Below are 27,005 nucleotides of genomic sequence, written 5' to 3'. Positions count from 1 at the left end.
CAATTTAGGCAGAAAGATAAAAGTTTCTCAAATCTGAAAAGATGAGAGAGTACTTTAGTACATGTTTTAAGACCATCTTAATGATTTTGAGACCTTATCACAATTCATCCTCTAAGTGCATTCTGATAGTTAAGAAGAGGAGTTATGAATTATTGAAGTGGTTCATACTTCGTTCCAAAAACAATTCTTAGAGTTATACTCTAAGATTGTAACTTGAGTGACATGTCTTAAAGAAGGTTTAAAACACTTATCAAATGTAAGAGTAAAAGTTTTCTACTCTTGTACATTTGAAATTGGTAAGTTGTGATGTTTTGGATAAAACAAAGACCAACTAAGGCCAATTGTGTGAAGTGTTTGTCTTGATTAGAATCCACACTATCTCTTGAATATCTGACAAGAAAGTCTTATATGTCAAGAGGACAGTGGGAGTCTTAAAGGTCTTGAAAGTCTCAAGAACTAATCAAGAATAAAACCTAAAGTTCTTCACTAGCACACGACTTGAGGTTTATAACCTATCGTGTTGACATATTCTGTGCCCATTCCAGTTAAAGTTGGCTTTGCATATGAGTTCTTAGAGTTCTCAATTGGTTGCACAACAACTTGGAAGCAATGGCAGGCCCTTGAGCTGCCAGGTGGCAAGAAATTAATATTGAGTTCAGTCCATATGAGTTTGGATTTGTCATTATCCTTGTCTTGTGACTATGGTTTGACAATTCACATGGATAAGAACACATACACCATTAAATCTAAGGGTCATAAGGTTTCTCTCCGATTCATGAAAATGATGGTAAGGAAACACTTCCACCAAGTAGATTTGAAGTAGATAGCAATTGTGATATTTGCATTCTCAAAGTCGTTAGTGGAGCTGTGTGGTTAACCGGCACACTAACATGGACTTGTGAGAAGTGGCAAAGGTCTAAACAATTGAGACTATGATTACGGCATCCCTTTTCATAGTTCTGAAATTGTTTAGACACACCTGTGAGCTATCTAAGATAAGGTGTATGATATTGATAAAGTTTTATCAAAGCAATCTAGTATCAGAAATCTGAACTTTGGTAAGAAAGTCAACAAAGTATTGTTTTTTCTAGAAGTTCAACTGATTTCTGAGTACATGTCAAAGCTAGTGGGAGCATAAGTGTTATGCTAATAATCATCATGTTAGTGGGAGCATGATAATTATGATAAAGGTTGCAAGTTAGCAATGTTAATTATAGAAAACAAAAGGTTTCAATTGGGAAAAAGTTGTTTTGCTATAATTAAGGGAAAGGAAATTATACTTCATCTCAAATCTGGGGTGTCTGGACTCAAATTGAGAGTTTGAAATATTTTTACAAGAAAATAGTTTTCTAAAATTTAAAATAAGGAGTTTTGAGAAAGAACAAGGTGTGTGATGTGTGCAATCGGTCGAGCACAAGTAAGTTTTCCCCAAGATATGCATACATGTTTGTTATGATATATGATATGAATATGAGAACTGCGTGCTAGGTTAGGGCCGAGGATCTAGGAAGGATGCCTTATATGACTATTATATGTATGAGAACCGCATGCTAGATTAGGGCTAAGGATCTAGGAAGATGCCTTATGTGCCTACTATATGTACTTATTGAATTTCATGCTAGAACTGATTAGTCAGTGATATGATGGCCTGAATAGGATACATTGGGTTTTGTTACTCAAAGCTCGAATGCTGCTTGCTTTTTGCTTTTAGGAGTTCTAGTTATCTTTAACTAACTAGTAAATGAATACGTTAAGTTACATATTGCGAGGACTAAATAATTTCAGAAGGTTAGATCTAGCCCTATTTCGCAGCTCTTGTTTGAGTCCAACCGTTGTAGGGTAGGACCTCTTATTCGAAGAATTATCTGGTCTTAGTGATATGTAATGGTATTTTCGAGCTAGTTAGGTAAAGGTAGAAGGGATTTCTTATGCAGCTGATGGTGGAGAGTAGGTCGGAGAGTTACCCTAGGGTAAGCCTAGGATGAGAGTAGTGCAGCGAGCAGTAGTAGTAGAAAGGACTTGGTGAAGTCAACGCAATACTTGAGGAAAGTACGGATATATGTGGAAGGTAGTATGGGCCCGTATTACTGAAAGCAGAGGATTCGTACTCGAGTCAAGTATGGCTGAGATAGAACCAGGGAACTTGTAGAGAGTGTGAGACCTCTCGAGATTATGTATGACCCTGATGATTATGTGTTTTGTATTAGAATGGTGGTGACACGTCACGGAGCAGGAGGTTCAGGGTCTAGGTCTGGATCAGGTTCAGGTTCGGATGCAGGTTCCGAGCTGGTCGTTGACGGACTACACAAGTTCATCGCGTATGAGATTACGAGAGGCATCCTTGAGGCGACCCCTGTGATTTTCGAGTCGATCAAGGAAGGGATCATCGAGCTGATGGAGGAGCGCCTCAGGGCGTTCAGGAGCGACATGGCATCTGGCCAGTCAGGGACACGCACACTCTCCTTCAATGATTTCAGGGGATGTGGTGCGCCAGACTTCCACGGGGTGAAGGACCCCATAGTGGCAAGGAGGTGGATTGCAGACATGGAGTCTGCTCAGTTGACGAGCTTCTGCCCGGAGGGGTCGAAGGTCCAGTATGCTGCAGGGTGTTTGAGGGACAGAGTTAGAGATTAGTGGGAGGTGGTCAGTGATTCGTTGGGAGCCCCAGCCATTGAGGCTATGACCTGGTCAGACTTTGTGACCAAGTTTAGGGCTGAGTTTGTGCCGAATGTGGAGCTTCAACAGCTGGCTAGGGAGTTTCTGGATATGAGGCAGACGACTGAGTCCGTAGCGGAGATTACCGCCAAGTTCAGGGAGAGGGCCTTACTGGTGCCTCAATATGCAGGGGACGAGGAGATGAGGAAGACTCGGTATCACGACATGTTGAGGTCTGACATCTGAAAACATGTCAGCTACTCGGCATGCCCGACCTTGGAGGACATGATAGCCAGGGCGAGAGAGAGGGAGATTGACATTGAGCACCTCCGGAAGAGGAAGTTGGAGGCTGGGCAGGTTAGTGGGGTTTTGGGGAAGAAAACCAAGGGATCTGACTCTAGGTCGAAGGGCCAGCAGGGCCGGAGCCGCTGTGGGAAATGTCGCAGGCCACATGAGGGAGTTTGCAGAGTTGGGGGCTCAGGCTACTACAAGTGCGGAAAGACTGGGCACTTTAGCAAGGACTGTACAACCCCTACCCCTACCATTCAGACGCTAGACCTGATTTGCTTTCATTGCAATCAGAGGGGCCATAAAAAGGGCAACTGCCCTCAACTGACATCAGGAGCGCCAGTGGTGGCGCCAGCTCCAGCGACCCTGCGGATCACGGATGGCGGACAGGGCAAGACAGAGGCTCCAGTGGTGAAGAGTCGAGCCTTCCAGCTGACCGTCGAGGAGTTGCATGCCGCACCGGATGTGGTGACGGGTAGGTTTTCTTCTCCCTAACTCTTATTATATGTCGTATATGATATTTATGTGCTATGTTTATGTGTTTTGTTTAGGATCGTTCCATGTGAACGGCATTCCAGTATAGGTGTTATTTGACTCGGGGGCTACCCGATCATTTATCTCTCTTGCTCTTAGCAAGAGGTTTTCCAAGTCTTCAGGCATGTTGGATTTCTCTTTAGAGGTCGAGATAGCTGACGACCGCTCTGTCCGTGCATCAGATGTTTTCAGAGATTGTGTTTTGAGGTTGTATGACGAGCGTTACCTCATGGATTTGGTTCCCATTCCGTTGCGTGGGAACAAGGTTATCATTGTTGGATTAGGTGTCTAAGCCCATTACTATTATTGGTATGTATTCGACCCGAGAGTAGCATGGTCCATTTGGGTTGCATATCATCAGGACAATTTGTTAGGATGGACTTTTGAGAGAAGGTTATTTATGGTTTATTAATATATTATAAGTAATAATATATTAATATGAAATCATATGTTTTAATTAGTAGTGATCAAGAATTAATTTGGAATTAATTTAGTGGTCGAAAGAGACTAATTAAATCTATGGGGACTAATTATGATAATTAGTTATATTTATATGTGTTGGGCTTATGATCCATGTTGGACCAAGTTTATGTATGGATACATAAAGAGTTGGGCCACATGAACCATGGATCATAAAACCCATGGGTATGGATTTGGGTTATATCCATGACCCTAGAAATCCCACATATAAATAGATACTTCATTGCCCAAAATCGCCACTTGTATCTTTTTAGAGTTCATGGTGTCTTTTGTGTGCATGAAATTCTCTCTCAAGTTCATCCTTTGTCCATGGTGTGTTGTGATTCCATTTGAGGCTTCCACACTATTGGGGCTAAGCTCTTTAAGGCCAAATACACCAAGAATTCAAGCTCCATCAAAAGGTATGTCATGCTAACTAGTATATTATATTTTTATGTTAAATGCATGCTAGTTGTAAGATTAATACCTTGGAAACCATTTGCATGTATAATTAGTGAAAACATAGATCCAAGGTATTTAGGGTTGTATGTGCACCATAGGATGTTGTAGTATACCAAAACCCAACAATCATCAGCATGGAACGGTTGAGCCCTAATGGGGCGATGATCGACTGTGCGCAGCAGTTGGTACGTGTCAGGACCCCAAGTGGGGGGGAGCTGGTGATTCCGGGCGAGAGGCCGCAGCGTGGACCAGCTATGTGTTCGGCAGCGAGGGCAAGGCGCTACTTTCAGCAAGGTTTCGCAGGGTATGTCGCCTACGTTATGGATACCCAGGAGGCGGGTAAGGCGACTGTGAGTGATGTACCAGTGGTGCGAGAGTACCCGGGCGTATTTCCAGAGGATCTGCCTGGGATACCTCCGGAGAGGCAAGTGGAGTTCAGGATCGACTTAGTACCTGGTGCAGCTCCGATAGCCAAGGCACCATATCGGTTGGCTCCTCCAGAGATACAGGAGTTGTCTACACATCTACAGGATTTGTTAGACAATGGATTCATTAGGCCGAGCAGTTCGCCTTAGGGAGCCCTGATCCTATTTGTGAAGAAGAAGGACGGGTCGCATCGGATGTGTATAGATTACCGAGAGTTGAACAAGGTAACGGTGAAGAACCGTTACCCACTCCCGAGGATTGATGATCTCTTCGACCAGCTACAGGGGCATCTTGGTTTTCCAATATATATTTGCGTTCAGGCTGCCACCAGATGCGGGTCAGAGACGAGGATGTACAGAAGACTGTTTTTCGGACTCGCTATGGCCAGTACGAGTTCGTGGTGATGCCCTTTGGGCTCACAATGCCCTTGCCGCGTTCATGGACCTCATGAACCGCGTATGCAGAATGATGATGGATCGGTTTGTGATTGTCTTTATTGATGACATATTGGTTTACTCCAAGATGCAGGAGCAGCATGAGGAGCAATTGTGAGAGGTTTTGGATGCCCTGAGGAGGAAGTGCTTGTACGCCAAGTTCTCCAAGTGCGAGTTCTGGTTGTGCGAGGTGCCGTTTCTTGGGCACCTTGTCAACCAGAACGGTATTTTGGTCGACACGGTCAAAGTGGAGGTTGTGATGAGATGGGAGGTTCCGAAGTATCCATATGAGATTCGGAGTTTCCTCGGGTTAGCAGGCTATTACCGGAGATTCATACAGGACTTCTCCAAGATAGCGGTACCCTTGACACGGCTGACGAAGAAGGCCGTCGTATTTCACTGGGGGCCTGAGCAGCAAGCAGCGCTCGAGACATTGAGGCAGAGGTTGTGCGAGGCGCCGATCTTAGCCTTTCGAGAGGGTGTGGAGGATTTTGTATTATACTGTGATGCGTCCATCTCGGGTTTGGGCGCGGTATTGATGCATAGGGGGTACGTCATCGCTTACGACTCGAGGCAGCTGAAGCCTCACGAGGCGAACTACTCGACGCATGATTTGGAGTTGGGGGCGGTCGTCTTCTCCCTCAAGATTTGGCGGCGCTACCTCTATGGGCTCCGTTGTAGCATTTACACGGACCACAAGAGTTTGAGGTACCTCATGGATCAGCCAAATTTGAACATGAGGCAACATTGGTGGCTAGATGTGGTGAAGGATTACGACTGTGAGATCCTCTACCACCCAGGGAAGGCCAACGTTGTGGCCGATGCACTTAGCCAGAAGGTAGCCCCGATCAGAGACATTTTCTTGAGGATGACGGTGGTGACTCCACTTTTGGAGCGGATCAGAGAGGCATAGGTTGAGGGTATGAAGGAGGAGCGCCGGAAGTATGAGCAGATCATAAGCCAGGTGGCCTCGTTTGACTATGACAGTCGTGGGCTGCTGACCCTGCATGGGAGGGTCCGGGCTCTGTACTGGGGCGGAGTACGACAGATTCTGATAGATGAGGCCCACAAGTCCATATTTTCCATCCATCCCAGGGCGACGAAGATGTACAGAGATATTCGCTCTGATTACTAGTGGCCCTGCATGAAGCGGGATGTAGCCTGGTACGTCGAGAGATGTCTGACCTGCAGGAAGGTCAAGGTAGAGCACCAGAGGCCTCACGGCAAGACACAGCCGTTGGATATCCCTGTGTGGAAGTGGGAGGATATTACTATGGATTTCATCACGAAGCTTCCCAGGACCGCATGGGGAGTGGATTCGATTTGGTTCATTGTGGATCGGTTGACCAAGAGTGCCCACTTCATTTCGATCCAGGAGAGCATTTCGGTCGAGAAGCTGGCCAGCATCTACATCCGGGAGGTAGTAGCTCGACACGGAGTGCCAGTCTCCGTGATTTCTGACAGAGATGTGTGATTTACTTCCAGATTCTGGAAGAAGTTTCACGATGAGGTGGGTACTCGTCTGCACTTTAGCACGAATTTTCACCCGCAGACGGATGGTTTGAGCGAGCGAACCATCCAGACTCTAGAGGATATGTTGCGGGCGTGCGTCCTAGACTTCGGTGGTAGCTGGGATACCTACCTTCCCTTGGCAGAGCTTTCCTACAATAATAGCTACCACGCGAGTATCGACCGTCCTCTCTTCGAGATGTTATATGGGAGGAAGTGCAGAACCCCGATATGCTGGGGTGAGGTTGGACAGAGGATCATGGGGAGTACCGAAGTGGTACTCAAGACAACGGAGAGGATCCAGCAGGTCCGGAGCAGGCTTCAGACTGCTCAGAGTCGGTAGAAGAGCTACGCCGACAGACGTCGATCGGACCTGGAGTTCCAGGTCGGGGATATGGTTCTCCTGAAGGTGTCACCTTGGAAAGGTGTCATCTGGTTCAGGAAGCGGGGCAAGTTGGGGCCCAGGTACATTGTTCCTTTCAGGGTTGTAGCCCGGGTGGGCAAGGTGGCGTATAGGCTGGGTCTGCCAGCCGAGATTAGTCAGACCTATTGTACCTTTCATGTCTCCTAGTTGCGGAAGTGCCTGGTAGATGACTCTGCGGTGGTACCTCTAGAGGATTTTCAGGTGGATGACAGCCTAAACTACATCGAGCGGCCAGTAGCCATCCTCGACAAGGATCTGAGGAACAAGAAGGTCGAGTTAGTGAAGGTGCAATGGCAGCACCGCAAGGGCTCTAAATGGACTTGGGATCCGGAGGACGAGATGAGGGAGCACTACCCCGAGCTATTCCCAGATGCAGCAGACTTCGAGGACGAAGTCTAAAATAAGTGAGGGAGATTTGTAACGCCCGGTTCCTTATGTATTTTAACAAAGAATTATTCATTTTCGCAAAGGGACTCGAGGAGTTTGAGGCCCCAAACTCGTCGAGTAGGAATGGGACTTTTGGACGCGGGACTTGAAGTCGACTCAACGAGTTGAGAAGCCTCAACTCGACAAGTAGGACTGCCAAAGTGAAACCCTAATTTTCAGGGTTTTCACCCTATTTAAGTACCTTAACACATCCTTGTAGCCTCCCTCAGTCCAGCAAACCCTAATTCATGATATTGAGCCCTGTGAGTGTCTGTGTGTGAGTGAAAAAGGAGTGATTCTTTGGTGTTTCCTTGAAGGGCTGGAAGCTAGAGGTGCTTGGTTGAAGGAAGAACCTTTGGATCCAGAAGTAGAACTTCATTTGAGGTATAAAGTTGATACTTTGGCTTTCTATGGTTTAGATCTCCATTTAGGGTTGTATTTTACCATTTTTGGAACCATTCATGGATGCAAGCATGTTTTGGAGTCATGAATTCGGATCCACAACCTTTAAGGGAGTCCATGGCATAAAGGTGCCAACTTTATGGCCATGAGAGTCCCATGCATCATATGAACCCCTTTTTAGGGATTTTTTTAGCTAAATAACTCATGCATGCACGTAAAGTGTAACATACACGTTCAGTTATCGTGTTATGTAATTTTAAAAGTGAATAATATTATGAAATACTATATAATTATGAGTATTGAGTTCTAACGGATAGTTTTTACTAGAAATGAAGTAAAACTATGTTTAGAATCATCCAGAATGTTTTGGGAGTCTTATGAGATTCCGAACATTAGGCAAATATTGAAATTTAACGAAAATATAAAATTTGAAATAAGTAAAATTTTATTATTGAAAGTTGTAAAGAATCTCGTTAGAAGCATTTAGTTGAAAACCTCATCGAAATCTGAGTTATAACGAAGAAGTTATGACCAATCGAAGATCCGCGACAAAACCGGCACGGCGCAGAATGACGTAAAAAGTGAGTTTTTGATAAACTACTTTTTAGCCTTAGTAATCTAAATGAAATTCGTAGTATTTGTTAAACCGATAATTATGATAAAAAGAACGCCCAAATCTGACTTCGTATGAGGAAGTTATGATTTTTCTAAGTTTCAGCTTAGCAGTAGACAGCTAAAAACTCGAAATAAAGATCGAGCGATATTTAGCCGAAACAATCTAAACGAGAATCGAAGGTCTCGTCAATAGTAGTGCAACGGTAAAAAGACAGACGAAAACGGACGTCAGATGAAGAAGTTATGAATTTTTAACGGATTTTCCTGTCCCGGTCTGTTAAAAATAATAATATTAAAAATAAAATCAAAATTAGCCGACGGAGTCTAAATGAAAGATGTAGATTATATTCTCACCTACGCGTGCATATAAAGAACGTCAAAAACCGAGCTCGTGTGCAAAAGTTATGGATTTTAGAAGATTTTGGCTCAAAAACCGAGAAATAGTGGATAATACCGGGAATTTTTTGCATGAACAGTACCGGCCACGTCACCCTCGCCGGAACTCTCCTCGTGTCCGATCTCGGTGAGTCAGCAGACGCGTGTCGCACTCCCTCGCACCGAAGGCTGGTCCAACCTCCGTCTGACGCGTGTAGCGTCCGAAGTCTCGTTGTCTGACGCGTGCTTGCTTGCGAGCTGAGCCACCTGGGCCTCGCATCTGCTGCCGTGTGCAGCCTTCTCAGCCCTCGGATCCGAGCCCTCTCACCCCTATATAAAGCATGCGAGACTTGCCGGGTATTATTGGAAATTTAACACTTTTTCACCCCAAATTTTATATTTTAGCTATTTCCACTTCCCCCGAAGCCCCGGTATCATTTTTAACACCCGAAATACGTTTCGAAGTGCCCGAGAAGCCCGAGAAATTTATCTTTTCGGTTTGAAGCCCAACCCTCGCAGGGCCCGGTTTTCAATAAATCTCCCGGTTTTCAACGAAGTAAGTTATATTTAGAGCCGAAGTGCTGCCCAAATTACTATTTTAACCCCCGGTTATTTCACGTTGAGTTCAATATATAGGAACAATTGTATGTTATGTGTTATATGTGTTATGTGCTTTTTATTGTTATTATTATGGGTTATTTCCCCGTGTTATTTTTATTTCCGCTATTTATGATAGCAAAGTTATACCTTTGACCATGTGATCAGTGAAAGGACTTAGATTCACGGTGGTACTGGTATGCAGCCTCTGACCATGTAGAGCATGTCTCGTAAGAGAATGACTTCTATTCTATGGTATTGGCAGAAGGTTAGACAGGGCTTTTAGCGTGAAATCTACCGAAATGTTTAAATTAGAAAGTGTATGTCTTCTGTGCCATTTGGTCCGAAGCTTTATTGATGTATATCAAGTATAGAAATTGTCATGTCTCATTGATCATATATCTTTGAATCAAATCATTGATTGATATGGAAAGTTTGTCACATGATTCACATATGCCTTTGTTGTTTCTTGTTCCTCTTTGCTTCTGCCATATTGAAGTATATATATGGCATAACGTTATATTGTATCTATTATTGAACTCACTAAGCGTCACCGCTTACCCCTCTCAGTGTTTAACAATTGCAGGAGATAAGTAACCAGTATGGTTATATACTGTCGGAAGATGTAGAATAGTTTTTACTATTACTTCTGTATTTCGGTTTAGGTTTGTATAAAATTACAATATCCTGGGTAGTTATGTAAAATACTAAAACTTAGTCGGTTTGTATCCAATCTTTTGTAATCACTTTATCAATGGAAGATATTGTTTTATAAATATGCATGTAGCATGTTTTGGTGTAACAATTGTCTTTAGTACGAAAGTTAGGGTCTTTCATAAAGTTAGAAACTTTACGTGATATATCGACCCTAGGGAACTAGATCTATGTTTTGGATGCATTAAGCCCAACTAAAAACGACTGTATGGATTTAGACTATGGGGGACTCGACGAGTTGTTCATACAACTCAGCGAGTTGGGTCGTGGTCCCCCAACCGTTTCTGTTACCGAGTAAACTCGTTGAGTCTAGGAGATGACTCAGCGAGTTGGACATGTTTTGGGCTTGAAGATTGAAGAACTCGACGAATTCAAGGAGGAACTCGACGAGTTTTGAGCAAAATGTCCTGACTCTGTATGAAGGAGAACTCGACGAGTTCAAGGAGGAACTCGGCGAGTTGTGAGTAAAAGGTCCCGACCATGTTATAAGGAAGAACTCGACGAGTTCATGAAAGAACTCGACGAGTAGGATTGAGGTTTCAGGGTTTTATGGATTATGGAACTCGACGAGTTGATGGACCAACTCGACGAGTAGAGTTAACCAGGGCGTTGACTTTAACCAGGATGTTGACTGTGACTTTGACCATGGACCAGAATTGACCCTTAAAAGGGTTATGAGTGTGAAAAGGTAATTAAATGAGATTGTTATGTGTAGGAGTTTGATAGGATTTGATCCCACAGTTCAGCTACTTCACGGCATTGAGGTGAGTTACCTTCCAGTAGATGTGGGTCGAAGGCACCAATGTCGGCCCACCAGTAAGAGTATAGTAGGGATGATTGTCTTTGTGATAATTATCTGGTATGCCACTATCTATATACTTTATGTGCTAGTATGCTATGATATTATGTGATAGTGGTAGGAAGGGGAATAGTCCCCGTACCCGGTTGAGAAATACCGGCAGGGTAGGTTGGGTACCCAGATATGCCTGACGGTATGTTATGCTATGTTTTATGTGGTAGTGGTAGGGGTGAAATAGTCCCCGTAGCCGGTTGAAATAAACCGGAGGGTAGGTCGGGCACCCAGATATGCCTGGCAGGGTAGGTCGAGCACCCAGATATGCTTGACAAGGGGTAGGTTGGGTACCCCGGTATGCCTGATAATGGTAGGTTGAGCACCCAAATATGCTCAGCAGGGTAGGTCGGGCACCCAGATATGCCTAGCAGTATGTTTATTGTATGGTATGTGGTATGATGAGGGAACTCACTATGCTTTGTGCTTACAGTTTCAGTTTTTGTTTCAGGTCCTTGTTCGAAGGGAAAGGAGTCGGTACGGTAGCAACGCATCACACACACGATTTCCGCATATGAGATTATTGGGATTTGTACTCTGACATGGTTACTATGTTATGACATGATTTTGAGACTTATGATCTATGGCTTTTTATGAAATTAAATAACTTGATGATGTTTTCTATAAATTGTTTTATAAATTGCTATATCCAAAATGAAATTTTTGGCCCGTATTTTTGGGATGTTACATAGTTAATTTGACCAAGATAATTAATTACATTAGAAATCGATAAATAATAACTTATATTCATTGCACTTATTTGGAATCCACAATATCTGAAGGTAAAATCGAATCTATGTGAAAACATCTTTATCGCTTTTGTCTTTAAATTTAATCTCCAGTTTTGTTAGTTTCATTTATAGATTATTTGAATGTAAACAACCCCCCCCCCCCTCCCCTCTTTTTTTTCTTTACTCTATTGTTTATTGTTTAATTAACATTTGAATTTTCTTATCTAAATCATTCTCGCTACCCTAGTGTTCGACACCCTTTCTTACCAAAATTATACTGCTACACGATTAGGTTCATTGTCGTGTGTGTGTATTAGTTTAGTTGCGATACATTAGGAATTATAAATTTAAAACTAGTGCATAAAATACACATCAATGTCTTATACGACTTTCGTGCCTAAAAGGAAGTGGTCGAGTGTTGATCGATGCGCTTTATGTCACACCCCCAAACTGGAACGGCGGAAACGTTCGGGGGTGGATGACGTCATGTGTAGTATCACAACAATTGTATCATAGCAATCATAGTAAACACAACCATTACATTGAATACACATATGAAAAATGTTTACATCTGTTTAAGTCTTGTTTGAATACATCAAAAGTGTAAGTAAAATATAAGGACATGACTATAATTGCTCCGACTTCTCAAAACTCCTGAGAATACAAGCAGTTTGAAAGAGTATCAGCATAAAGCTGGTGAGTTCATAAACGATGTTTTGTAGTGAAAACTGATTTCCTGAGAATACAAGCAGTTTGAAAGAGTATCAGCATAAAGCTGGTGAGTTCATAACCGATGTTTTGTAGTGAAAATCTGTTAATGAATTTGAAGAAATGTCTGTATGATTCCAAGAAAATCCAATATTTTCTTTAGTAAAAGTGAGATAATATTAGTAAAAATGTTTGTATGATTGGATTACTACTAGATGTATTGTATGATGAATTTTGTATGAAAAATCTCTGTATAAAATGTTCTGTATGAAAACCCTGGTTACTACCAGCATGTATAGTAGTTTTATTTCTCATAACGAACCCATGTATTTTCCATCATTATACCCAATAATTATTGTTCATGTATAGTATATTACTACGTAAATATATCGTTGTTATCTACATTGCGAGCTTTATGACCATACTAAACTTGATATGGCGCGAATCGGGCACCAGTATCCTTTATGACTTTGTCACCCGTAGACTTGCCGGTCCTACTGTAGCTAGCAGTAAGGTGCGGGATAGTCAGTCCCATATAGATCTATACACAAAAATCACGCTCTCTTTCGAGGAGACTCTGGATCATAAGGGGTAGTCCTCCACTTAGTTAAGTTTGTAAGCGCCCAAGGACGTGTCTCCAATTAGATTAACGACTTTACAAGTAATAATACAGAAAAACCCTTTTTATAAATAACTGAAAGGTTTATAAAGGATAAGTTTGTAAACTGTTTAATGAACTCCCAAACTATACCTAATATAGTTTGTGTGTTTGTATATGTATAACCTTGTATGAATTCCCAAACTATACTTATTATAGTTTGTGTGTTTGTATATGTATAACCTTGTATGAATTCCCAAACTATACCAATTATAGTTTGTGTGTTTGTATATGTATAACTTTGTATGATCTAAAACTATGCGGTTATCATGTAAGTTACAAATGTCCCTTACGCTCAGCATAATACAGAAGGGATAAAATATCTAAATATTTTGTAAAACTATAGAAACTATGTGTTTGTATTGATTTCATCTGTTTTAAGTTTATTGAAATCCTTTTGTATAATTTTCATAAAATCATTTATCTTTGGCTTGTATTCCCCCCCTGAAAACATTAAAAACTCGGAAAAATGTAGGGGCATGAACTCACCTTGAGTGAGTGGTTAGTATGAAAGATCGATATGAGATGCCGAATGTCAAGTGAAGCCTCGAACACAATTGGATCCTATTTATCATGTAATAACACATATATGATTCAAATTAGGGTATTTCACGACTAGACATGATAGGAAACCACCCTAAGGACTTGGAAACCTTGAACTAAGTGTTAAAACCATATGTGATTGAGTGAGGGAGGTGTACGGCCACCCTAAGGGTGTGTACGGCCATGGGTGTGCGTCCCATGAGTGTACGGCCGTACACTCATGAAGAGGTGTGCTTTTGAGGTGTTTACAAGGTTCTAACTAGCATCCAAGAAGTTTTCTAGGTCCCAAGCTAAGTTGCAATGCAAGTTTGAGGCCAATAAAGATCATCAAAGTGGGTTTACGACCCTAGGAGGTGTGTGCGGCCGTACAAGGGGTGTGCCGTCGTACGCCCTTCATGTTCATGCTAAAGTTGTCGACTTTAAGGTGAATCAAGGCTAGGATCAAAGGTTTAGCATGCCCAACTAGCTGATAGGGGCCAAACTCTCACTTTGGAGGGCCTTTAAGGTGTGTACGGCCAACCTTATGAAGGTGTGCGGCCGTACTCCTTCAAAGGATGAAGAACATGTTGAAACTTGAAGAGTCAAGGCTTAAATCAAGAGGTCTTTCAAGTATAACAAGCTATAGGATGGAATACTTACGTTTTTGAAGCCTTGGAGGGTTCACGGTTGAAGAAACTTGAGAGAAAATGGAGTGGTGTGCAGCCAAGGGAAGAAAGGAATGAAGGGAGTGAGGTCTACTCATATATATAGGGGTGGGTGACCCACCACCTTGAGTGTGCGGCGGTGTACGGCCGTACACCCATGTGTACGGCCGTTCACTCCTCCTAAAGGAGTGTATGGCCCGAAATGCTACTTTACGACTTTGATAACTCACCCCTAATCTCAACCTTGGTTGTACTCAAGCTTAGAACACTTAAACGAGCCCTTAAACAGTGCTAAAAGATAACAGAAACGAGTTTAACATTGATTGAATTGAATAGTTGAACAAGATAGAAGTTCCGGGTTGTCACACTTTATGAGCTTGATGTTATATATGGAAGATGTGGATTGGGATGAGATTTTGGAGCATAAGGAACATTATGTTTGTAGTAAAATACGGTATCATATGGTTCTTTACATATGCCATCAAAGGAGTAATTCATTTCTGGAACATGTGGACACAATGGCCAAGCATTACTACCCACTTTTATAGAAATGAACTTCAATCTTTTTTCCCCTGATAGCAATGTACTTGCATTTGTTAACCGATAAAAGCAACATGTTACATATATATATATATATATATATATAAGGAAAAGTTCAATAGAGAACCATTATAAATGGTTCTCCAAGGAACCAAATATTTTTTCAACTTTTAGAGCTTATTCTTTATCGAGAAAAAAAACTAAAAATATCTAAATTCATAACTTCACATTGTGAATGGTAATATATATATATATATATATATATATATATATATATATATGTTTTCCGGATTCACCGTGTGTATTCAGATTCACATTGTGAATCTTCAGATTCCCATATTCACAATGTGAATCTGGAAAGAATCACATTGTGAATTTAACGGAAAAATATAAGTAGATTTTTTATCGAATTTGATATCGTTGGAAAAATGATATAAAAATTATGAATTTCTGTATTTTTAGTTTTTTTAATTGATAAAAAATAAGCTCTAAAAGTTGAGAAAAAATATTGCTTTATTGGTTCCATTGTTAATAATGGTTCTCTATTGAACATCACCATATATATATATATATATATATATATATACACACACACACATACAGAGAGAGAGAGAGATAGGTTCAAATGTTTCTAATAACTATTGTGTTCCTGAATGCACTAATCAGAAATTAGCAAATAATTAAATAATTAATTAAATCAGAAAGGGTATTTTCCGATTTTTTTTTTTTTGCACTTGCATTTAATGGGATCATTTAGTTAAATCTCTGCAATTAAGGAAACAAAATAAATAAGTTTTATAAACCCTAATGACGACTTCCTCCAAATGGTCGATACCTCTTTTCCATCTTCAATTTCTCATTTCAGCAAAATCAAGTGAGAACTTTCCTCACACGCACGCGTACAAAACACCATCAATCCACCAGATCGTTGATCTTGTCTCTACCACCACAGTCAGACGTAGCCATCGACAACGCCATCCTCCTTCCTCCTTCGAATTCTGTTCTTTCCCCATCAGTGTGTTTTTGTTCTCCAATTTGAAATCGATTTTCACATAATTGATTTTTGTAATCAAAATCAAACTTGAAAATCATCTGAAAAATCAAGATTTTGAATAATCTATGCATAAACCCCTCTCTTCTCTTGCAATTTAGTTTTTTCTCAGAGCGTATCTTTTATATTTGTATTATCTTTTCTGAAAAACTCTTAATTGGTTTTTCGGAGGTATGATTTACAATTTTGGTTGATTGAAGTTCCAAACACACCTATTTTCTTTTGTGTCTACGGATTCCAAGAGTGTCGTTGTGAAAGCAATTCTGTCAGAATAGAAGATCAAAATCCAATTCTGTCATAAATGGGGTCTCGATTTTAAGGCATGGAATCTCAAAATACCGAGAGAAAGAAAGAATGAGGAGTCGGGAAGGAAGAATAACAATTGTTGTTGTTACTTTTTTGCTTCTAGAACCTTCAATAAACAGGTAAGCTTCCTTACTTATTCTTCTCTTATCATTGATTGGTTTGATTTCTTTGGAAAATCGAAAGAAGTTTTCTTGGTTTGATACTTTAATTGGATGATAATAAAACATGTCTTCCAAGTGTTTGATATATTGTCAAAAAGAGAAGGTTTTGGTGTAAATGATGTAATTTTGATATGTTGAACTATTAGGGATGATAATAAAACATGCCTTACATGTTCTTTTTTTCTCTTTTGATAATTAATGCTAATATTCGGGGGGGGGGGGGGGGGTGAGGGGGGTTGTGTGTGTTCTTTACTGTTTTGGTAATTGATGTTATTTTATAGTGCTTTAGCTTGTTGATTGTAATTTATAGGTGGTTAGAATCTGACCATGTGGTATGCATTCTGTTGAAATTATATGTTGGTGATTTTAGTGTCACCATGTCATTTGATCTAACATATGAGCTAAGGGGTTTCATAATTTGTACTCTAATATGTGTACGGGTGTGTGCGGAGTGCATGCATGTATAAGATCGAATTAGAAGCCAGTTCGACGATAAGTCGGGGTCCGGGGGCAGCACCCCTGGGTCCAGGGTTTCCAAATGGGCAACGCCCCTAGCAGGGTGCAAGGGGCAGAGCCCCTGGCTGGGAACATAGTGGGAAAATCGAATTATTGAGGGTGATTATGGAAAAACTGACGAAATTCATCAGTTTTGGAAACCCTTGATTTCCTCATTAATTTCCGGATTTCCCTGGATTGCTTCCAAAGCAACCCATGACGGCCAACGCTAAGACGCAAACCCTAAATCTAGTTTATTATATAAACGGCTCTTCTCTTTGAGAAGAGGGACGCAACCATTAGCTCTCTTTTCTTCAAACGAACATAGGATCCTTCTAGCAATTTGGCTTACGATTTATGTGTTTGGATTCGTAAGTGTCATCTTGGATTATTCTAGGCTGAATTTCTTGCAACCCAGACATAGGGTAGAAATATCAGTTCGGAAAATATTCACACGATCCAAGGGGTATCCAGATCTCCAACATAAACCCTCATTCCTCCAACATTACAAAAGTTTGTTTTATTATTTGTCATATAAAAGCATTCTCACATAATGGTATTCGACTTTATGGCGACTATTCTCATTGCAGTTTTAGGATTACATTCTATTGGAATAAATTATAATTCTTTAATGTCTACAACATTCTGTCAAAATTTGTAGTTTTTATTCTCTATTATAATTTGTCAGATTTTATAGTTTCTACTACATTCTGTCAGAATTTATAGTTTTTATTCTCTTAGAATGTAATGAATTTTTTAATATTTGAAAGTTGATTATTTTTTCTTTGTGGATTTCGGTTTTGAAGTGGAAAAAGAAGAAAACATAGATAACGAGAGTGTACTACCAGGATGTATTTTGCCACAATGTATAATGTGTTTCTTAACAGTAACATTCTTTCAGAATGGATTAGTGTTTTTGTTAGATTTTGATGTTTTTTTGTAACTATATTTAGTTTTAATCTTTAAGATTAAATGTAATTCTTAAACCATTATAACTTAGATTTTCGTCAGAATTAATGTAATAATTGTTTATAGTCTTATTCTTTACGAATTAATGTAATTAGCGATTTTTAAAAGAATAAAATTTGTATTCTTTAGAAAATGTTATTATTGATAATATGTTGTATAAGTCTTTAAGCACGTTAATTTATATATATATATATATATATATATATATATATATATATATATATATATATATATATATATATTGAATGTAACCATATTTTGCAAGAATAAAATTGAAAATATCTTTACTAGGTTATGATTGACTTTTTTTCATTCTGACAGAATAAAATCGGTTATTACTAAAAGTTATATTAAAATTAAATTCGAATTAATTTAAAAAATTCATACTTTTAAAAAATACGGGAATTAATTATTCTTAAAATACAAAAATTTCCTTTTTCAGTATAGTTTAATTGACTAAAATACCTTTATTATGAAATTTGTGTGATTATATGGTACACGTTACCCTATTATAATGTCATAGACCATCAGATCACGACTATTAATTCTATTCCATCTGTTGGTCCAAATTTGTGCTTACGAGCACACATTAGAAGCTAGAAACACATGAACCTAACCTAGCCCTATATATATATATATATATATATATATATATATATATATATATATATATATATAAGGTTATTGTATTCTAACTATCTATTGCGTGGATATACAGGTTGATTGTGGACCAAACATTTTAGCTGTTTTAAGTAATTGAATAATAAATATTTTTAAATTAAATATAATACAAAAACACAATCTAATCTCATTGCAAGGGTATTTTTGTCAATTAAGATAAATTTAAAAAAGGAAAATTCGAGATTTTAGGGGACAATTAATTCTCTTGATTTAAAAAAAAAAAAACAAAGAAACCCGATTTTTTATAATTCAATTTCAAACGTAATTTGTAAGAATAATCGATTTTATTGATATGTTGTTATAATGATGTTTTGTGATTCTGTCAGAATATTATTCTATTAGAATGTTACTGAAGAATAATTTTTTTTGAACCTTTAGTTGAATAATATATATATATATATATATATATATATATATATATATATATATATGGTTCTAAAGACTCAAATAATTTAGAATACTAGCAAAACTCAGAGGAAATATTACAATTTGATTACATTGATAGAGTCGGCTTTGAACATGGAGTTATAATAGGTTGGTCGATGGTGTTGTATTTATGTGTGGTGCGACAGCTTTCAATGAAACAAGATAGTGTAACCGTGTAAGTAAAAATCGATCGTACCCATATTCGGTGGTGTTGTATTTATGTATGGTACGACGGCTGTCAATGAAACAATATAGTGTAACCGTGTAAGTAAAAACCGATCATTCCCTTATTCATCAAAGGTGTGGGTGGTGGTCGGGAATCAAAGAGAAGGTTTTAGGGTTTTTTAGAGAACACATATACCATAAACGTCATCAATAGATAGGAGACTGGGGAGGGATACACTATGGTAGATTCGTAGAGATGATACATTTGATTAATAGTTAAGATTACAAAATTATCATTGTGTAGGTTTTTGAAATGATTGGTCCACAATCATCAGTACATTCAGACAATAGATAGACCACATGAACATATATATATATATATATATATATATATATATATATATATATATATATTCTTGACCCATAATAACAATATACTTATATCTCATTGTCCGTAACAGCTATGTACTTGCATTTTTTTATCTACAAAAGCAATATGTAATGGGTGGCTTTATTGTATGAAAATGTTACCAAAGAATACTTTGAGAATGTTATTATTACCATACTAAAGTACATTTTGGAAACTTCACTTACCGTAACAATAAAGTGTGTTGCTATTTTCTATTGTGTGTTTACGATTTTCCAAAGAATATTATTCAGCGGCAAGCAGATTCAGTCCATAGACCATAATATATAAGATTTTATATAATGGACAAAATTGCAAGAATGGTCCCTGTGGTTAGGTGGAAATTGCCACTTTGGGCCAAAAACGTTTGGACTAGCACTCATGGTCCAAAGGTTTTCATTTTCTTGCCACTTTGGTCCAATTTACTTTAAACTTTTCTGTTATGACGATTTTGCCCTTGGTTTTTTCTTTTTCCAGTTTTATTTTATTTATTTAAATTTTTTAATATTTAAAAGAAAAATAAAAAAATACATCTCTCTCTCGTTCCTCCTGATCACCAGAAAAACCCAGCAACAACCGAATTTGTTGCCTTCTTCAGCCCAACCTCTCGTCTTCCTTCCATTTTAATGGCAGACCGACCCAATAACTACCAAACCGCCGCCATGGCCTGCTGAAGCAAGCCTCCGATCGATCGCAAACAGGACCGTCGGCACTGTTCAGCGGAGAAGAAGAACCGGCGACAACCACCATTTTCCCTTCTGTATTCATCTCTTTTCGACCCTCAAGCAGCTTCCGGTCGTTCTTCCTTATTCCTCCATCGATCTCAAGTAACCATTTTTTTTCTGTTCAGAACACACCATTTTCATCTTCTTTGAATGTGATCCCGAGTTCCTTTTCAGTGTGTGTATTTAATCCAAATCTCAAAGTTTGATTATGGAGCAGGTTCTGTAGGTGCCACCTTTGATACCAGTGATGGTTATGAATCATCAGTAGGGGCAAGATCAGTTTTCAACTTAGCTTATTCCAAGATCAATTTGCAACCCAATTTAACTCCTAATCGGACAGATCTAGCCTCGTTTCCCCCCAATTTCCTTTAATTCATGCTCAGGCAAAGTCGATTCATCAACAATACAAGGTATCTTATCAGATTCAAGCCTTAATCCTTCTGTTCAAGTTTCGATTTTGGATGGTGCTAGGGCTTGCTTTAACAGGAAGTTGTTAGATCGAAAAAACCGAACCTTGAAACACCAACAAGGTTAGATCGACGACGGTTTCACACTAGAAATCAGAGAGAGAGAGGGAGAGAGAGAGGGAGAGAGAGAGAGAGAGAGAGAGAGAGAGAGAGATTTTCTTTTATTTTTTATATTTTTTTTAGTTAGAAAATAATTAAATAACAAAAAGAAAAGAAAAAAACAAATGGAAAAGGGCAAATTCGTCATTTTAAAAAATTTTAAACTGTTTTGGACAAAAAACACAGCAAAATGAAAACTTTTGGACTATTTGTGCTAGTCCAAACCTGTTTGGCCCAAAGTAACATTTTTGGACATACCACAAGGACCATTCTTGCAATTTTGTCTATATAATGCTATATAAACCAAATGCTAATGGCTAAGGTTAAATATCTTAGAAAATGTATATACAATAAAAGTGATTCGTTTAATGCTAAGATTGATTATAATAAGTAAAATAAAATCAATTAATTATTATTAGTGATAGAAACGTGATAGCTGGTTAGTGTTTTATGCAAGTATTTCGTCCTCAGGAGATGCTAAATTGAAAACAAATTCAATCGAAATCCAAAAAAGGAGGATTTAAAATCTACACTCTGTCCCTCACAAAACGAGACATAACAGTAGATTTAGAAGCAAGTGTAAAATTTGGTTACTATTCAGTTGCATTTTCTTTTTGTTTGAATTATCATATCCAAACAACACGAGAAATTGTAAGTGTTTGTAATCAATCAATCAATCAATCAATGATATGACACACACAAAAACACAAATCAATGTGTTGGGATACAAGATAAATTAATTGATTCTAGGGTTTGACGGCCATTAAAAACATGAAGCAAGCTACAACAATTCCAATTGAGGTGCCCATACGACCTGAATGAGACAGATTATGTGCACCCACCAAATAAACTTTCCCTGATTCCTCATCTTTCACATTGATGCTTGAAGAGCCTAAAAACAAAAACTAAAACTGATCAACAAAAACTCTTCTCATCAACACTGTTGTTTCTTTTTTACCTAATGGACTTTAATTGAAGAAAGAAGGACTTAATAAAGAAATTCAAGGAGACAAATGGTAAACTTTTACAGCAGTTTTCCTTCCACTGATCATTTTAAACCATCATTTATCTGGTCATAAGGGCATGTTTCTTTTTTCCCATTAAAAGAAACAAGTAAAGGAGAAATATGCTTACAGTTATACTCGATCCATCCAATTGTCTTTTTTTCCAGATCGTATGTCACCAACTTATCTGTCAATACAAGGTCTGCATACAAAACATTCCACAGTAATATTCATATGGCGAGGTGCAATGACAGTTGTACAAACGCTATTGGACCAAATGTCGGTGGGTGGGGCAAGAACTCATATATGTGGAAAAGACACGAATGCCCTCCTCATATAAGATTAACAAAAAGAAATACAGAAATATGAGACATGGCTGACCTCCCAACAAAGTTATTTCTTTTCCATCCTTTGATTGCAAGTCACTGTCCTGAAACCCAACACACCAGTCTTGATCCTGTGTGTGTGTGTGTGTGTGTCATACAATTAGTCAAATAAAGTGCCTTAATTAAGCAGCCATCGATGCACAGGGAAGGGATGACATGGCATATATGTACCTCGACTTCAAAGAGGTATTGGTTGGGATAAACTTTCAAAGAAAGTGAATTTTCAAAGTGAAATATCACATCTGGAAAACCCTTATCCACACTGCATTAATCATTATCAGAGGATTACTGAACCTTTATTTAAACATGTATAAGATCAAGAAAAGCTCAATAACTTTCACTTACTTTCCAGGGTACTTGTAGCATGTGAACTGTTGATCAACAATGTGACTCTTTATATCAGGTAGTGCAGCATCGATCTAGGCCGAAAAAAAAAAAAGATTTAATAATTTAACTTCATTATATTTATAGGCAACGATGAATGTGAACAAGGCTTAAAATGTTTTGTATACCTTTTGTAAAACTTGCTTGTAAACCAAATCAGGTAGATAAGCCAAAGTCGTACCACTATCAATGATTGTTCCTCTCTTTGCTCCAACATCAAATATATCTGTTGGAAGCTGTAGAACATCACCACCTACCTCAACTGCCTTCAATTCAACATTATAATGCGCCCTGTATTATATATATATGATGAAGATAACATTTTTTAAACACCATATATATTATAATCATCTTATGTCTTTCTTTCATTTAGGGTAAATAAGCAAAAGGTGTAACTTACTCTGGAATCATTGGTGTTGTCTGTACTTTCGGTTGTACAACTTCCCCAATAGCAAATATGCCTCCTCCTTTAGAGCCATCCAAGCAATGTGAAAAGACCTTTTTGACCTTTTTAGCAGAGGCAAGCTGTGAAAGCATGGAAGAATTTGCTTGCCCAAACCCTAGTATCCCATCTAGTGCTTGTTCTGATGAACCCAACTCCCCTGATTGTTGTGATCCGCACCTATCTTGGATAATACAAATATATTTAGAGGATAAATTATCATATCATTCATTCATTAAATACATGCAGATGGAGAAAAGCAGACTTGCCCGAATGCAATACTGCCATTCATGAATGTGGTTTGAAGGTCTCCAGAAGCTCGGTCAAGTTGTATGGTGTCTCTAACAAAATATCCCATGGTGGAACTCCCATCTCCATATGTAACTTGATATGAACAGTACATTCCGACCCTACAGTCATCATTAGGGCCACTCAGTGTGGTAACGCAAATTTCTTGATCACAGTTAATCTTTTTTGCAGTTGAGGAAGCTTGTGGATTGTATAGTGCAAGTGATATCTGGCAAAAGTAATAGTAACAACTTCCGAATTGAATATATAAACCAAAGAAATTGGATATGGAAAAGTTCATAGAAGAGAAAGAAAAAAAAAAAAACATACTCCAAGGTCACTTTTCTTGGGGCATTTTTGACATCCAGCACAGTTCACCCATAAAAGGTCACTTCCTGTATCAACTTGCACATGATAATCCTTCGGTGGAGTCCCAATCTGAATCTTAGTGAAATAGAGCCTATATAGAAGAGGACGAACATACAAAAATATAAACTTTGATGGTGCAACATTTACATGTACACACACATAGAGAGAGAGGGAGAGGAGATATATACAGAAAGACAAGGGGGAAACTAACGCTGCTGAGGTGGGGCTGCCGTCGCCGCCGATGGGAAGGTCAACGGCTGAGAGAATCCTCCGATGACGGTCGGAATCATGAGCTTTGAATTGAGTCAAAGACCGTTTGTTGCCAGCAAACTTATGCTGAACCTGGAAAACCACATTGGCTGATGCCAACAAACATAATTCAAGAAGAACAACAAACCCAATAACTAAAACAACAAATCCTCGTTTATTCAGATCCATCTCCCAGCAATTTAATTCAATTATGTATTATCTTCAATTGGGTCTCTTCGAATCGAAAACAAATGAACAAATTGTATCCAATGTGTGTGTATATACACTTTCTCAAACTTACTTATCTTCTCGTGTTATCAAAGAAAATCCAGTTGGAGACAAAAAAAAACCCGCCTCGAGGGAGCCGACTGAAGAAGCAAGGCCCAATGAGATGAAGAATCAAGAAACATATAAAATTATAAAGTATACACTAGAGGAAATCTATATCGCTAAGCATTTGATTGCATCGCATCATGTCGATTAGGTTGTGTTGACTGATTCCTCTTCCAGAATCCAGATCTTCGTATATACTTATTATGGTGGTTTGCCTTTTTGGGTCTCATTAGGTTTCCATGATCTGTGTAAATAGTAATGTGTATGTATGTGTGTTCCATCATTGATTGACTTGAGTTGTAAACTTATAGTTGGACTTTGCGTGTAAATGGTAATCGATGATCCCCAAATCTAGTACGGCTTAATTGCAAGAATGGGAATCTCTTAATTTAGTTATTGTAAAAATAGTTTTATGTTAAAAACAATTTGTTTTTTAACAAATTTATAGGAACATCTCATAAATATTAAATTAAATAGGATTTAATTTCTTATGTCAATTCTTATAGTTAAAAAATAATTTAATTATCTAATCAATATTATAAAACATTATTAATTTCTTATGTTAATCTTATAGTAATTTTAAAACCGGCATTTTAGAATTTATATTTTTAAAAATCAAATTTTTATATCAAAACCTAAAACCGTTTTTTTGCTTATGTTATACTAGGTTAGAAACCCGTGGAAACCGTGGGTTTATAAGATAGACAATGAAAATAGATTGATAAAATAAAATAAAAATTAAATCCTAAATGATATTGAAAAATGATAACGTAGGATGATATTGTACTTTAATAAATAGGACTTTAAAAGTATGGTAGTAAAATAATACAAATTTGAAGTATAAAGTTAAACAAAGTTTTAATTTTGTAGTGGAGTAGGTAGTGTTCGATGTCAAACTGCATTATAAAAAATAATGTTTTGATTAAATTATATTCGATACAAAAATGCAACAAACTGATAAACTATGTACTAATGTTTAGCAAGAATTATATATATATATATATATATATATATATATATATATATATATATATATTATTAAGATATGTTTTTTATGTAAAACAAAGTGTTCATAATAATAATTTAATTAAAATTTTACGTAAATTAATATTGTAACCGTTGATTTTACTTTTTAAAATTGGCATTTTACTTAAAATGTTAATCGTTTAAAATGAAATTAACTTACTGGATAACAAAAATTGAAGTTTTCATTTTATTATACATTCATATCGTGTAAAATCATGCCTAAAACCAAGGGATATCTATTAAATTTAATTTAAAATTTAAAATTTAAAAATACAAGGTTTTTTCAAACAAAAAATAAATTTGATGTTTAATCCGGAAAAAAATACAAAATATAAGGTCGTTTTTTTTAATTAACCCTCATTTTTATGGTTAGCGTTTAAGGTTTATAGTTAAAACAAGCATTTTTGTTATGATTTTGGCTTTTGATTATTGTAGTGTGTCGTTTTTGTTATGATTGTGGCCTATGAATCGTTAAGACCTTAAACAAACATGTTTGTTGTTAACTTTTTGAAATGGCCATGTGGCATTAAGAAGTTTCTTCTGCATAGTAAAATGGAGCTAGATGCATCGAGCATGACACCGCAACATAAACGAACAAAATAACTACAATTACACCTCTAGAATATAATGAAAGAATAAGCAAATTTATTTCCAACAATCAATCTAGTACCAAACCACTAGCTAATGTGAGAGGTTTAAATTTGTTTGAGACGTAGATGGTGATAGTTAAGAGTAGAATAATTATCGTTTCAAAAAAAAAAAAGTTAATGTGGTAAAATGGAAGAATGATATTGTAGGCTTGAAAATTAAAAAGCCTAATAACATTAAGTTTGTGATGGAAATTCATTTCAACTACTAATATTATCATGGTATATATGTCTTGCAAAAGTTTCGAAATAATTATTAGTTAATTATATTCATCGAGTACATCAAATGATTGTTTCGTTCTTTAAGAGCATGGTACTATGTGGAAGATAACTTTCTAGATCGTTTGAAAATGCCATGTTGAGTGTGACATTTAGAGAAATAAATCATAAATCATGATCATCTTAATATGATTTTTTCAAATTTTTTATTGCCTTTATTACATTTTTTCTCAATTTCATGTGAAATGCATGCTATATGTTATTCAACACGAGCCTAGTGATTTCATGATGGGTTCACACTTTAAACACAATGTAAACAAGCCTTAAATTTTTTTATCAATCTACAGTAAAATCTCAATATTTTGGAAAAAGTTTTAAAAAATCCTACTTATTATTATTACTATTATTATTATTATTATTATTATTGAATAAAAAAGTCCAATAAACCGGATAAACCTAACAATTTAATCTTTTTTATCAGGTAACCCTCGTTTTACCGGTTACATGTGTCCATCCTTGTTTTACCGGTTGCACGTGTCCATGTGGGTTAGACATGTTGAGGTGGATGGTAACTCACTATAGGAGTCATAAATATAAAGCCTATACACAGAAAAGTTTCATTCGCGCCCGAAAATCAAACCAAGCATAAATCGAAGCAAGAGGAGGACCAACGGATGTCGTTTTCATCTTTTGTAGGAAGTCGAGGATCAAAT

The 27,005-nt window shown here is 37.7% G+C and overlaps 1 protein-coding gene across 1 annotated transcript; it reads right to left on the bottom strand.

Moving 5' to 3' along the window:
• Positions 1 to 21,594: 21,594 nt before the first annotated feature.
• Positions 21,595 to 24,694, bottom strand: LOC145133167 (aspartic proteinase 39-like). Its single transcript, XM_079068104.1, has 10 exons — positions 24,030 to 24,694; positions 23,780 to 23,909; positions 23,431 to 23,678; positions 23,120 to 23,341; positions 22,848 to 23,010; positions 22,681 to 22,754; positions 22,507 to 22,597; positions 22,331 to 22,406; positions 22,080 to 22,151; positions 21,595 to 21,837 (listed from the first exon to the last, which is right to left on the bottom strand). Exons 1-10 carry the CDS (start codon positions 24,254 to 24,256, stop codon positions 21,692 to 21,694), a joined length of 1,449 nt encoding a protein of 482 aa, XP_078924230.1. The 5' UTR covers positions 24,257 to 24,694; the 3' UTR covers positions 21,595 to 21,691.
• Positions 24,695 to 27,005: the final 2,311 nt, after the last annotated feature.

The sequence above is a fragment of the Lactuca virosa genome, chromosome 8 (genome assembly GCF_052849685.1).
Source record: "Lactuca virosa cultivar CGN04683 chromosome 8, Lactuca_virosa_CGN04683_v6, whole genome shotgun sequence".
Lineage (NCBI taxonomy): Eukaryota > Viridiplantae > Streptophyta > Magnoliopsida > Asterales > Asteraceae > Lactuca > Lactuca virosa.
This window is presented reverse-complemented; position numbering and strand designations above follow the sequence as displayed.

Bases quoted from the DNA above. Each gene is read 5' to 3' on its own strand.
- LOC145133167 (XM_079068104.1), bottom strand. From the start codon at position 24,256: ATGGATCTGAATAAACGAGGATTTGTTGTTTTAGTTATTGGGTTTGTT. The intron at 22,755-22,847 runs GTATACAAAACA...TTTTCGGCCTAG, and splicing joins ACAAGCAAGTTTTACAAAAG to ATCGATGCTGCACTACCTGA. The intron at 21,838-22,079 runs GTAAGCATATTT...TTTTGTTTTTAG, and splicing joins TGGATGGATCGAGTATAACT to GCTCTTCAAGCATCAATGTG.